This window comes from Anas platyrhynchos, chromosome Z (assembly GCF_047663525.1).
Source record: "Anas platyrhynchos isolate ZD024472 breed Pekin duck chromosome Z, IASCAAS_PekinDuck_T2T, whole genome shotgun sequence".
Taxonomy (NCBI): domain Eukaryota; kingdom Metazoa; phylum Chordata; class Aves; order Anseriformes; family Anatidae; genus Anas; species Anas platyrhynchos.
Genome location: NC_092621.1, coordinates 33,968,930 through 33,983,961, shown reverse-complemented (window position 1 = coordinate 33,983,961; position 15,032 = coordinate 33,968,930). Strand labels below are relative to the sequence as shown.

At 40.5% G+C, this 15,032-nt stretch overlaps 1 protein-coding gene across 25 annotated transcripts in view; it reads left to right on the top strand.

The window, feature by feature from the left end:
* MPDZ (multiple PDZ domain crumbs cell polarity complex component) overlaps window positions 1-15,032 on the top strand; it is a 104,553-nt gene that overhangs the window by 37,612 nt on the left and 51,909 nt on the right. For 21 of the 25 annotated variants that reach the window (XR_005261605.2, XM_038170301.2, XM_038170300.2 and 18 more), the window contains exons 13-18: window positions 223-302; window positions 4,124-4,270; window positions 4,975-5,142; window positions 6,164-6,349; window positions 11,862-12,071; window positions 14,143-14,259. Coding sequence is in view for 24 of the 25 variants with exons in the window: in XM_038170301.2 (XP_038026229.1) it covers window positions 223-302; window positions 4,124-4,270; window positions 4,975-5,142; window positions 6,164-6,349; window positions 11,862-12,071; window positions 14,143-14,259 (908 nt within the window). In the remaining variant the exon portion in view is untranslated. The remainder of the gene's footprint in view (window positions 1-222; window positions 303-4,123; window positions 4,271-4,974; window positions 5,143-6,163; window positions 6,350-11,861; window positions 12,072-14,142; window positions 14,260-15,032) is intronic. The other 4 variants (XM_072030775.1, XM_072030774.1, XM_072030772.1 and 1 more) reach the window with 1 other exon arrangement.

Here is a 15,032-nt window from a genome sequence, read left to right as displayed (position 1 = left end):
CACTTAGCTTTGGGGCTGGGATCAAATATGATTTGGCAGGTTTTAGTACTGGTAAGCCCAAACCCAGTAATAAAGAACATGTCAAAATTTTAGTCATATATAGGAGAGTGCTAGCGTTATGGAGTGATTGTGTAATCTTGTGTGGTGCGTAAACTTTACCAGAAATAGGTTTAGACAGAAGTTTTTATTTTTTGTCATAGTAATCTCAGACATAACTTACAGATTTTCAGCTAACTACTACAGAAGAAGCGGCTACAAAGGCAAAGTGGCAGAGGATTATGGGTTCAGATTATGAAATAGTGGTAAGTAAACTTCAATTATTATTAAGTGTCCTTGAATTGGTCCACGTATTATGTTGTTAGCATACAAATACAAATATGTGCATATTATATTTATGCATTTATTTATAAAGATAATATATACACTCATTAATCTGTTGGGAGGTTTTTACTTTATACCCATATGCAAAATTTACAATATTTTTCTGTAGTGATTCTGGTAAAATAATCACAATTGTCTTAGGTTACTGTGCCGATGGATATTGTTTCACAGATTTCCTGCCTTCATGGGGATAAGCATGTATTAGAGAAAAAATAATATTTAAGGTAAATTTCAAAGCTCCCTTGATTAGGCAGAATTTCAAGCTAGTGCCTGAAATCTCTTACCCATTTTGCATACTGAATGGATTGTTTGATACAGCAGTAGAAACAATACATATGACATTTACTGTAGATACAGCTGTAAAGCAGTACCTGAGTTTAGGACTTTATTTCAAAGTGATGTGCCAAAGCTTTGGTCTCTGCAAAAGTATGTACGATTAGATATTATTGTCGCATACACTTCCCACTTGAATATGCAAATACCTGTAAGTGATTAAAGGTTCAGTTTTTACCTGACTCTCCCCTGATCCAAGCATTTGTCCTGTTTTTACACAAATGCAAATTTGAGCATGCAGAACCTCTTCCACATTTGACATGGATTGTATTATATTGGGCATGTTTCATTTTCTGTACTTAAAAGTTTTTTCTAGTTGTTCTTGCCCCAGAGTCTGAATTGTAGAATCATTAAGGTTGTAAGAGACCTGTAAGATCAGGTGGTCCAACCATCACCCTGCTACCAATGTCAGCCACTAAACCATGTCCCTAAACACCAGGTCCAACCTTTTGTTGAACATGCCTAGTGACAGTGACTCCACCACCTCCCTGGGCAACCCATTCCAATGCCTAACTGCTCTTTCTGGAAAGAAATGTCTCCTAATTTCCACCCTTAACCTGCCCTGGTGCAACTTGAGGCCATTCCCTCTAGTCCTATCACTGGTTATCTGTGAGAAGAGGCCAACCCCCAATTCCCCCCACCTTCCTTTCAGGTTTAGAGAACAATAAGATCTCTCCTGAGCCTTCTCTTCTTGAGACTGAACAACCCCAGTCAGCTGCTGTGAGGAGTCAGCTGCTCCTCACAGGACTTGTGTTCCAGGCCCTTCACCAGCTTCGTACGTAGCCCTTCTCTGGACTTGCTCAAGGGCCTTCCATGTAGTGTAGCCCAAAACTGAACACAGCACTCGAGGTGCGGCCTCACCAGGGTAGAGTACAGGGGGACGATCACCTCCCTGGTCCTGCTGGCTGCACTACTCCTGATACAAGCCAGGATGCCATTGGCTTTCTTTGCCACCTGGGCACACTGCTGGCTCATGTTCAGGCAAGCATCGACCAACAAGTCTAGATCCTTTTCCTGGTTGCTGTGGCCAAAGTGCAGGACCCAGCACTTAGCCAAGTTAAACCTCATCCCATTGGCCTCTGCCTATTGACTCTGTACTGGGTCTGACTGGGATGGAGTTAATGTTCCCTGCAGCAGCCCACACAGTGCTGTGCTCTGCACTTGGAGCTAGAACAGCACTGGTATCACACCGGTATTGTTTCTACTGCCAAGAAATAATGGCACCACATCAGGACTCCCTGTAACTGTGCCCCAGACCCAGCAGGCTGGGGGTAGGCAAGAGGTGGGGAAGGAACATCACCAGGGCAGCTGACTTAAACTAACCAAAGGGATTCCATACCAGATGATGTCACACTCAGCAATAAAAGGTGGAAAAAGGAAGAAGGGAAGGGTTGGCTCTTGTGAAAACGTCTCTCCTCCCGAACAACAGCTACATGCATTGAGGCCCTGCTTCAAGGATGTGGTCAAGCATTGCTTGTTTGTGGGAAGTAGAGAGTAATTTATTTCCTCTGCACTTCAGACAGCCTTTGCTTATTGTTTTTTTTTTCCCTTTTCCTTTTCCCTTTAGTTAAATTATTTAATTAATAATATTTTTTCCTTAGTACTTATTTTTACTTTTAACTAAATTATCCTTTTCTCAACCCGTGAGTTGTTTCTTTCTTTTTCTTCTTTCCCTCCTCTTCTGAGGAGGGAGAGTGAAAGAGCGGTTGTGGTGGAGTTCAGTTGCCTAGCAAGGTAAAACCATCATAGACCCATCCTGTCCAGGTCCCTCTGCAGGGCCTTCCTACCCTCCAGCAAATTGACGTTTCCCCCCAACTTGATGATGTCTGCAACTTACTAAGGGAGCACTCAATTCCTTCATCCAAGTCATCAATAAAGATATTAAAGAGGATGGGCCCCAACACCGATCCCTGGGGAACACCAGTGGTAATTGGTCACCAGTTGGATTCCACTCCATTCACCATCACCTCTCTGGACCCAGTGCTCCAGACAGCTTTTAACCCAGCAAAGAGTGTCCCTGTCCAAGCCATGGGCTGCCAGCTTCTCCAAGAGAATATTGTGGGAGACTGTGTCAAAGGCCTTGCTGAAATCTAGGTAGACTACACCAACAGCCTTTCCCTCATCTACCAGGCAGGTCACCGAGTCATAGAAGGAGATGAGGTTGGTCAGGCAGGACTTGCCTTTCATGAAACCATGCTGACTGGGCATGATCCCTTGGTGGTCCTGCATACTCTGCATGACTGCATTCAAGATGACCTGATCCATCACCTTTCCTGGCCCTGAGGTCAGGCTGACAGGCCTGTAGTTCCCTGGGTCCTCCTTACAACCCTTGTTGTAGATGGGTGTCACATTAGCACATCTCCAGTCATCCAGGACCTCCCTGAATGACCATGACCAGTGATAGGTGGTGGAAAGTGGCCCAGCAATCACATTCGCCAACTCCCTCAGGACTCTCAGGTGGATCCCATCTGGTCCCATGCACTTGTGACAGTCCAGGTGGAGCAGCAGGTCTCTATTTCCACCTGAACTGTGGGAGTTTCTTCTGCTCCCCATCACAGATTTTCAGGTTGGAAGGCTGAATATTCCGAGGATAAGTGGTCTGGCTAGTAAAGACAGATGGAAAGAAGGCATTGAGAACCTCAGCCTTTTCCTCCTTCATTTCCCCCTTTGAGACAAGTGGGACACAACAGCAGCTGTCAGGCCAAGTGCCAAGTAAACCTCCCCATGATCAAAAAAAAAAAAAAAAAACAATAAGAAATGCTGCGGCTGCACCAGACTCTCAGCCACATACTGATTAGTTCAGCCTTCCAGGTACACTCAGTATCCCTCCTGAACTGAAGAGATGTAGGAAGGACTGTACGCTGTACACTGAAGAGATGGAGGAAAACACCACCTACACATTCACTCCATCCAGTAACTGCCCCAATCCCCTGAAGTCCGTTTTGATATCTTTCTTTATCCACACACAGAGGGCAACATGATCATGTTATTTCAGATATGTTTTTTTGTCTGTCATGGTTCCTGGATGACACTCTGTAAATCCACAGTGATGTTTTTTTTTTCCAGAATAGTCTTAGTAGCTAGTGATTGTGTAGATTACACTGATGGTTGCCTGTAGATTTTAGTTTTTATCTGCTATTCGTTTTATCCTCTCAGTGCTCGTCATCCTGTTGGGAAGTTGGATTCTTTCTTTTAAGCTGCTTCTGTTATTTCACTCAATGCTACTGAAAAGCTTAAAGTAGTAACTTGATACATTTGTTTGCAGTTTTAAGCCTGCATTATACATGTCAGTGTTTCTAGTTTATCCCTACAGGAATTCTCACTTCACTATGTGTAAATTGAATCTGAAGGTAGCACATACAGCTTTCAATATGACAAAAGTAACTTTTTTTTTTTTAATCTGTTTTAGGTGGCTGTAGTTAGCAAATTCAGCGAAAGCAGTGGGCTAGGGATAAGCCTTGAAGCTACAGTGGGGCATCATTTTATCAGATCTATCCTACCAGAAGGGCCAGTTGGACGAAGTGGCAAGCTGTTTAGTGGAGATGAGCTTCTGGAAGTAAGAAAAAGTTCTGCTTTATTTTAGTCTGCTTTCAGTAGAATTCTTGAGAAGTGACTTGCTTTGCACAAGTTACAACTTTGGGAATGTAGGATATCTTAACAGCATACCACCCATTACCAGAAGTGTTTGTGTACACAGTTCATGTGTGCTTACTACATACTTATGTGACTGCATCTGCACAGCTGCATTTCTCAGCTCATAGCTGATATTTCAGATACAATTGAAGTCACGAAAAAAGAATACCCAGGAAAAGCATCTAGAAATACCCCTGTACAGTGAAGGGAATAAACACCTGTTTACGTTTATAAATCATTTTCTTAGAATTAAGATTTGAGTTTTGTTCACATGAATGCAAGAAATCAATATGATGTATCTGTTTTCAGGCTTAGTATGCCAATTCCTATGCAAATCTGCTAGTGTTGTTTGTTTTCATATTTGTAAGTTCTGAATTTTACACAGGGGTTCTAAGGTGTTTAGTAAGATGGCATCATGTAATTTATGAGACTCTCCAAACAGCTCAAAGCATATCCTTGCACTGATACTGAGCATCAAATTGAGTAGAAACTGAGGGCTGAAAATCTATTGATGTTTTCATAAAAATCAGACAATTAGTGTTTGTTTTTTTTGTTTGTTTGTTTCTTTTTTTTCCATTTGTGTTCATTATTCTTCTGCTAAACACCGTGCATTCTTTCATTCTTGAGGTGAATGAGATCTCTCTGCTCGGAGAAAACCACAAGGATGTGGTGAATATCTTGAAAGAACTGCCAATTAAGGTGACAATGGTATGTTGTCGTCCAGTGGCTCCCCCTATCAGTCATCCAGAAGTACTGGATGGTATAAGTCTATCGGAGGTTCAGCTCACAGAAAAGGTATATATATGCATGTATATAAGTATTTTTTAATAAAAATTACTAAGAAAATGACTGTTTCCTTGAGAAAAAACGTGTAAAGATGTTGTACAAAATTAGAAGTCTCTTTTAATATTTTAGGACTTGGGACCAAATAAATAGGAAAAGGCAAATTCTACTCATCAACTGTACTTTAGGCCAACCAGAAGATAAACATACTGGTAGGGACGTTGGCAAAAATTGGAGACACATGGCTTTCTACCCAAATACTTAATTTTTGTTCTGCATGTGGGCTGTGGGGATATAGCAAATTGAACTGTGTTGTCTTCAAACTCTTTATATTTCATGTAAGTTTGAAGCTAGGTTTCTGTGTTTGAGTTGAGCAAGCCTGAGCATGCACTCCCTGACAGACAAACTTCTGTCACTTAAGTTCGAAGCTCTGGGCTGTCTGATGTGTTAAACATGTAGGAGTGGCCTACAGTGTAACAAAACAATAGCATTTGTATGAAAAGAAGCTCAGTTAGTTCTGACTTCTGGGCAAGACACAGAATTGAATTTACTGTTGCTAAGCTTTGCTATGAAACCGAGGGAAGAGAAAAAAACATGTACACTTGTGTGTATGTCCGTATGTCCTTATGTGTCTGTGTCCTCTTTTTTCAAATGTTCTGACTCCTGTCAGTGCTACTATATTTAGATCAAGGCATTTTTAGACATACCATTTAATAACAGATATTTCCTTTATATTTTAATACACACACTAATGAGGCTTTCTGAAGTTTTTAGTTTGATGGAAGTTCTGCTTTGTAAATACTGTTTTCAAGGAGTGTTTTCGTATACTTGCATCATAGATATTTTGTTACAAGAATATGTGAAATCTGTGCTAGACTTAACATAATTTTGTTAACTCTGTTTGCACTTTTTTCGTGTTTAGAGAAACACCACTTAGTTTTTATCTTGCTTTTTGTGAACAGAATTTAGTCTCTACAAATTTGCAAACATTTACATTCTATGGAGTTGGTGAACATACACTGTTTTTTCCCAGGCTCATGTCGAACTCGGTTTCATTGGCTCCTCAGACACAGAGGGAACAACTCTGGAAATGGCTGATGAGTCTCAGAGTATGGAAGAGGTGCAGAGCTCTTCTTTGGCAATGTGGGAAACAGAAGTACAGCACATAGACCTGGAGAAGGGGAGTATGGGTCTTGGATTTAGCATACTGGATTACCAGGTAACTTCTGTGCTCCTTTCTTTGAGTAGGCAACTCAATGCTCTGTATTGGGATCTTGCAATAAGATCTAAATAAGTATTTTAGTGGTAAATGTTAATGGAAACCAGGCAATGTAGTAAAGCTGAATGGATGTCACTACTGGCAGGCATCGCACTAGCTACATTACCTATTTGTATTACTGTGTTAAGAATAATGATGGGATTCATGTGGCCAAGTCTGGCAAGAGCTGGCCAGACTTATGAGGGCATCTTTAAACTAGACTAAGAGGGAAAGGGATTCAGTTTTGACTAATAGAGAAGAGCCGGGAGTTGCTCGTGTATTAGAAATCAACAGGAAAACATGTGTGAAGTGCCTCAGAGGAATTTGGGTGTACACATCTTAAAAGGTTGCAATAGCCCGACTGAAGCACCTCTATACCAGTACATGTAGTATGGGTGAAAAACAGGAGGAGTTGGAAGCCACCATGCAGTTAGAAAGTTTTGATCACTTATCACTGTGACTTGAACTTGGTGGGATGAATCATGTTACAGGAATGCTGTGGTTGATGGCTATAAACTGCTCAGAAGGAACTGGCAAGGAGGGAAGAGGGAGGGGTTGCCCTCAGTGTCTTTTTTTTTTGTTTGCTTGTTTGTTTTGATTGTGTTTTTTTTTTTTTTAAAAGGACTGACTGCACAGAGCTGCCTTTGAAAAACAGTGATGAGCAATTTGAGGGGTTATGGGTAAAAAATAAAGGGAAAGCCAACAAAGGAAGCCTTGTGTTTGGAGTTTGCTGCAAGCCACCTTAGCAAGGGGAACCTGCTGAAGAAGCATGCTTGCTTCAACTACAGGAAGTGTTGTGCTTGCAGGCTGTAGTACTGTTGGTGTACTTTGGTCACCCTGACATCTACTAGAAAAGCAACACAGCAAGCTGTAAGCAGTTCAGGAGACTTTTGGGTAACTTCTTAATGCAGGAGGTAGATAGCCTAATCAGAGGAGTAGCATTAAGATACTTGTTGCTTACCAATGCAAATAAACTAATTAGAGAGATGAAAATTGGTGGTAGCCTGGGGTGTGGTGACCATGCCCTGGTGGAATTCATGATCCTAAGGGCTCTGGGACAGGTGAAGAGTAAAATCAAGACCCTGAATTTTAGGAGAGTGAACTCCGAGTTGTTTGAGGAATTAGTGGGGGTGACTTCATGGTAAGTAAACTGCCCTCAGGGATTAAGGTGGAGAACAGGGCTGGCAGTTCTCTAAAGATAATAGGTCTTGATTCTTATGTGTAAGAAATCAGGCAAGGAGTGCAGGAGACCAGTATGACTGAGTAAAGACCCTCCTGGTCAAATGAAAGTGAAAGAAAGAAATGCATAGGCAGTAGAGCCAGAAGCCTGTATCCTGGGAAGAATATAGGGGCGCTGCCTGGATATGTAGGAATAGGATTGGGAAAACTACTGCAGAGTTGGAGTTGAATTTGTTAAGGAGAGTGAAGTATGATAAGAAAGGCTTATCATACTTCTACATTTACAGCTACATTGCCAGAAAAAAAGGTAATTATAGAGAATTTGCCCCCTGGTACAGACAGCAGAACTAGTGACAACTGACATGGAGAAGACTGAGGTACTTAGCATTTTTTTCCTCATTTTCTCTGGTAAATCACTGCTTCCACATCTCTCAAGTCCCTGACCCTCAAGGCAAGGACTTGGAGGTGGAGTAGAGGTGGGGGGTGGGGGTTAGGGAGACCCAGCTATTGTAAGAGAAGATCAGGTTTGAGACTACTTGAGGAAACTGAACATACCACAGGAACATACTGCAAGACCACAGGACCTGATCAGGTGCATCCCAGGGTCTGCAGAGTATTGGCTGTTGAAGTCACTAAGCCACTTTTCCTCATGGCATTCAGGCAAAGTCCCAAGTGACCGGAAAAAAAGGGAATATTGCACCCATCTTTAAAAAAGAGTAATAAGGAGGATGTTGGAAACTACTGTTGAGTCAGCCTCACCTTAGTACCTTGTAAGATCATGGAACATATCCTCCTGGAAGCTTTGTCAAAATGTGGAAGACAGGGAGATGATCAGAGACTGCCAACATGGCTTGACCAAGTGAAAATCATGCTGCCTGACTAATCCAGTGGCCTCCTATGATGGAGTGATTACAATAAAAAGTGATTACAAACAAAAAGCTACTGGCACTTCTCTGAGATCTTTGATGTCATCTCCCACTGCATTCTTGCTCCTAAGTTGGAGGGATATGCTTCTGATGGGTGGGTTGTTAGATGGATAAAGAATAAGCTGGGTAATGGTGTTCAAAGAGCTACAGTCATCAGCTCAGTGTTCATGTGGAGAACTCTTATGAATGGTCTCCCTCAAGGGTCTGTGCAGGTGTCAGTACTATTTAATATCTTCATCAACGGCATAGCTGGTTGGATGGAGTACGCCCTCAGCATTTGTGGATGACGTGAAGCTGAGAGTACCTCTCTTTAGAAGAAAGGCTGAGAGAGCTGGGAACGTTCAGCCTGGAGAAGAAGCTCCACAGTGACCTTCTTGTGGCTTTTCCAAACCTAAAAGGGGTTGTAAGAAAGATAGAGAAAGACTTTTTAGCAGGGCCTATATTGAAAAGACAAGGGAGACTGGTTCTAAAAAGAACTGAAAGAGGGTAGATTTAGATTGGATATAAGGAAGAGATTTTTCCATGATGATGGTGAGATTTTGGAACAGGTTGCCCAAAGAAGCTACGGATACCTCATTATTGTAAGTGTACAGTGCTGGGTTGGATGGGGCTTTGGGAAATTTATTCTAGCAAAAGAAGTCCCTGCCTATAGCAGGGAGGTTGGAACTAAATAATCTTTATAGGTCCCTTTCAATCCAAATCATTCTATGATTCTGTGATTTTACAGGTTCTCATGGTAATGATTTTACTTATCCAGAAAAATAAATAATCAGTAAAATACTAGGCTCTTGAGAAAGCTGAACCTCTAGTGCCTCAGGTGTAAGGAATGATGTACACATCTTAGAATACTCAGGCATCTTGCCATGTATTTTGCATCTGCAGCGAGGGTGCCCTTGCTAAGAGAAAGATCCAATAAAGGACTTACATTCTTAAAGCAGGATTTATCAAAATCCAGAACTGTAATTCTGAAATCCCTTGCTTAGCTGCTATCTAGGACGTGCCTAGACATTCTCTTTCATTTTGTGTTTGACTTGAAAATTCCTGGACATCTCAAGGTGTGATTCATATTGTGACCCTGTGTCAGAGCAGCTGAGTGCCTGTCTCCTGCCTCCGCTTGGTCAGGATACAACAAATGTTCTTCCTGTGTTTCCAGTTGTCACAGTGGATATTTTTTAATCTCTGATCAAAGTCAACTAACTTTCCCTCTGGTCAGCACGGGCTTTTGCCTGAGTGTTTGGTGGTCTAGCAGGTCTCTGCTGAATCTTTGCCCTAGGAGATATACACATTGTACTTTGCATCTGGAGGTCGCTTGAAGGTGGAAGTTATTCCCATGGTGTGTTGCTTAGGAATAATCTATGCCCCAGAGGTATTTTTGCACTTGCACACTGATAACTGTGAAGAACAGTGTAGTTTAGTAATCACAGAATCATGGAATTGTAGGGGTTGGTAGGGACCTCTAGAGATCATCGGGTCCAACCCCACTCCCCAAACAGGTTCCCTAGGGCAGGTTGCCCACGTAGGCATCCAGACGGGCCTCAATCTGAAGGATATAGGCATAGTCAAGTACTCATTTAACGAAACAGCAGTTATGATTTTTTGTGTTACTCTTAATGCTCTTAAATTAGACACTATAGCTGAGCCAGAGTATTTGGAGTCCATATTAGCGCACACTAAAGCATATTTTTTCTTCAGCCTTTTCTGAAGTGTAAATACAAAATGTGGTTGTGTATGTGATTACTTAAAACATTATGTTTTTTAAGAGTTGTTGGAAATACCTTAAATTGTTGTATATGTTTTACTACTGTGAGTTTGGTTATATCCTACAGGCCTAGGAAGCTTTCTCAAACTTACTTACCTTTTTTTTTTTTTATTTGATATTATAATACTTGTGTCCTGTGTTCTCACCTTTGAGATGGGGTTAAAACATTTCAGTTTGTTTCCAGAAGTTCTATTTTCATCTAAGACTGTGAACAATAAACTAAATTTACAGTAAGGTTTATGCTTGTGTTTTTCTTTTTCCATCCATTTTTTAATTAATTTTCCATGGACAGTGGATAAAGTGAAGGTTGATTTTGTATTTCTGATGTTTCATACAGTGGTAGGCCTGTGAGAGAGTACATTATTCCTTACCCCAGGGAAGACTTTGAGGGACATAAGAATCACATGCACTAGAAAGCTGATTTTTTTCCAAAAATATGTCATGCAGTATCATCTCAAGTGGTGGTATAAATACTTGTTAAAATAGTGAGGAAAGTGTCAGTATTCAGGTCCAAGAATGATGTCCAGCAATGCTAGCTGTATTTCAACTTGTAAAGTTTTGTTTCCTCATGGCATTCCCTTTATTGCATTAATTGCCATAATTAAGGGTCTTCTCTCTCCCACTCCCTCTCTCAAACACTCTCTCTCACATTAGCTTTCAGAGGTCTCTAATTCCTGCGGTTTTGGTTGCTGCCTTTACGACATGCATCCTTTCAGATGTACATTCTGGCACGGAAATTGTTGCAATTGCTTTCCAGTTTGTAGATGTTTATTTTTCTCTTTCCTTTGCTATAAGTAAAGTTGGTACATTGTTACATATATCTCATATTTTTCTGTGCATGCACACAAGTGAATTGCCATATGTTGGAAGCATTAACATCTAATGATCTTCCTTGTGAATGTGATTTCTAAAAGAGTTATGCAAGTTTGTGTACCTGTTATGATTGTTACAACAGAATTATACTTTCCTGTTCATAGAGCTTGATGTTAGCTTGTTTATAAAAATATCAGTGCATTGGAGGATGGAGATTTGAAAACAGTTTTCTTTCTGAAAGGAAGATCGACTTTGTTGTGCCTTGTTGCTGTGTTGATATGTTCCCGTCTCGTAAAGTATTTGGTTAGGCAAACATGAGGACTTTACTCTTTAAATGTGCTTTCCCAGCTGAGCAAGATCTGGTGCCATGGTGGTTTTTGAAATAAGCTGTTTGTTCCACTAGAGATTGTTAACTTTCCCCAGTCTGAACTGTCCATCTTTATTCACAAACAGCTAAGTGTAAGAGGGGATGAGGTCTGCACAGTGTCATAGGAGTAGGAAGTATTTACATTTTTGGTGTGATTACTCATTACTATACATACTGCACTCAGCAGTTTAACAGTGTTTTATGCTGGAGATTTGTGATGGAACATCACGTAGAAAATGTTTTCACATTTAGGAATAGAAAACAGAAGGAAGCATAAACATACAGTTGTATGGAAAGGGGTATGTGTTCCTGCTGAGGGTTCATCTGGAGCAGGGCTGCGTTGTGGGTCATTAAAAGTGCATACATAAAATAAGCCTACCAAGATAGAGTAAATAAAATGAAATGTCTCTTTTCCTTTTACTCAATTAGGATCCTGTTGACCCAGCAAACACTGTAATTGTAATTCGCTCATTAGTTCCCGGTGGTGTGGCTGAGCAAGATGGCAGACTTCTTCCTGGAGATCGGCTTATGTTTGTCAATGATATCAACCTGGAAAATGGCAGCCTGGAGGAAGCAGTGCAAGCACTGAAAGGAGCCCCAACAGGAACAGTTAAAATAGGAGTTGCCAAACCACTGCCTGTAAGGATTTGGGAGTGCTGTGGATAATTTTCATGTCATTTAAGCTGGTACATAATGATCCTGACTTCTGCGTACACTTTCTTTGCGTTGGAATACAGCCAGGTGACACACGAAATCCAGAAGATTGTATGAGATTCCGTGCATGCAGGAATGGCCTGTGTAGTGCATGACAGGTGTGGTGATTTCAGGACCTAGCACGCCAGTCTCCTAGCAGAGAAACAGTGAAGCATCTTACAACCAGCACAGTCTTTCTGGACTGCAAACTGCTGGACATAATTTTGTATGTTACAAGATTTTCTGGATGTGCAAGGTGGTGACATAAAGACAGTTATACATTGTTTGGAATTTGCCTACTGCACTACTTCATAAGGTCTGGTCTGCTATATATATAGCACATATGCAGTCTTTCTGTACAGACTATGTACTTAATTTAAAGAATGGTAAATAGTCTTAAGGTATCTCAGCTGGTTATTTTGGTAAAGCTATAAATAATTCTGGGCTTGATTTTAGAAAGGAGTCTCTAGCAATTAGGAGAATAAGGTTGAATAATTGCATTCCTTTAGCCATTCTGGGGCAAAAATACACAATGAGTTTTAAGAGGGAGATTATTAATCTTAAGATTTGGATTGTATGTGTCTTTTTCAGTGGTAACAAACTCCAGATATGGAAGACCTAGGGTTATGGAGATAGTGTGTCAGTATGGATGCTGTGCAGTTCTGCATCCGTGCGGTTATATTTTAATAATGTACTCTGCATTCTGAGGGCTGGTAAGAGTGCTTATTTGCACAGCATCTGTCCCACATCTCTTCCTCTTGCATCTGGAAGTGTCATGATTTACAAATAAAAGAGAATATAGAGGATTGGCCAGGACAAGAAACATCTATTTCAAGATTATGTAAGGATACAACTAATGAAAGATCCCTGTGATTTCTAAACTGTGTATACTTCCTTAGTGACATCTCAGGTCAGTGAATTTAAAAAAATCTACGTCACAGCTACCACTGAGAGTATCCTCCTGAATTATCCCTACCAAAGTGGGAGCATGGACTAGTGTCCCTGGTGTCTATAAATTCAAATCAGTAGAATGCCATTGGTATTATATGTAGAAAGATCAGTCTCACCATATTTGTAAGGCCAAGTGATTTTTTGCAGTTCATTTTTGCTTTTTACACAATGGCAATCTTTGTAATCCTTGTGAGTGCAGATAACCAAATTTTCATTTTCAGTGCATGTGGAGTAGGTAGGAGGGAATAGCTAATGTTTAAGTTCATAGAAACTCTCCTCATAGTAAAGAGGGCACTTTTTAAACTTTCTTTTTGAGATTTATTTTTATAGGGGAGACTGTGTGTCACACACTAAAATGTCTTGCAAATCGACATTGTCTTACTTAAAAGGGCATTCTGAAAGAGAACCTTCATGGTTGTTCTGTCTCTGTTCCTGGAATTTTGTAAACATTCTGCATTTCTACTTTAATATGTCATGTATGATTTTACCAGTTAAGTAAACATTTTGAGTAGTCACTGGCTTCTTTACAATACCAGCTGAATGAACCTAACATCAAATTGTGTTGGAAAAAGGTGCTGATTTGCAGTGAGAATTTTATGTTTTGTCCTTTTGAGGCTGTTAGACCTGGCAGACACCACCTTAAAATATAGGCAGTGGATTCAGTGTTCCTTTGATCAGGAATATTCGGCAGCCTGGGAGGTTGTGTAGGCCTGTACTGTTAGGCTCTGTCCCTTGAAGCAGCTCCGGCAGTTCTAATAAATGCTTCGTAAGAGCAGAAATTGAGAATTAATTTAGACTAGCCTGTAGGTTCTGTGGTATAGCTGGAAAGGTTTTTTTTTTTTTTTTTTACTTGAGTATTTAAAGTGACATGTGAAGCTGAATCAATTCAGATAATTTTGAAAAAAAAAAACCACATCTCTGCCTATTCAACAGTATAACTGTGATTGAAATGAACTCTGATGCATTTGGAATTGATTTGCCTCTCTAAACATCCCTCACATAATGCACTTTGAACACCCTGTGTGCTGGCCACTCAATCCAACTCAGAGCTTCGTTCTTTCTGCAGCTTTCACCAGAAGAGGGCTATGTCTCTGCTAAGGAAGATTGCTTTTTCTACACTGCCCAGTCATTTGAGGAGGAGGGGCCAGCTGATGCAGCCCTCTTCCATGCTGATCTAGCTATGGTTAGTGGCCCAACTTAAAAAAGATTTCTTAAGTCTTTGCATTTCATAATGAAAAAAGGTTGCGTTGTCACTGTTCATGCTTATCTTTTAGTGTTTACTATCACCACGTTACTCATTCACTATAGTTGAGATGAATTCCCACATGGTAGAAACTGGCATCTAGAGATTTTGACTGTTTGCATGGGGGGAAAAAAATGAAAAAAAAAAAAAAATTTGCTGAGATTTTCAAAAGATCATGGCCACCCATGTCTCCTTGCTTCCACAGTGGATCCCTTTGAAAATCTTAGCTTGTGTAGAGCAATGTTCATTTGCTCATTTGGTAAATAAATCTTTTTGCCTGTGTTTCGTATTATATGGCTCTACTTTCCTAGCTGCCTTGAAAAAAGTTTTGGGAACTCTTTTTGCATGTAAGCCAGCCTTACAAAGAATGCTGTCCATCTTCAAAAGCTACCAATGCTTTTTTCCTGATAGTATTCTTTAAACTTCAGCATCAATCAGTGATTATGAGATTTGCAAACCAAAATGTGTTCACTTGTACAAAGAATGTAACTTACCTGAAAGTTCACTGCCTTACATGGCCCATAAGTTACAATTAAGAATTTAAAGAAAAATGTCAAAGGAAATAGGAATCTAGAACAAATAAGCAAACAGAAAAAAAAATATCCAAACATATGTCCTCATGATTATTCATACTGATCTGGGACTTATGTTGTTTTTAATTGTTTGGCCCCCATTTTCTGGGGATATGAGTAGGTAAACAGTTTGTACTAAAC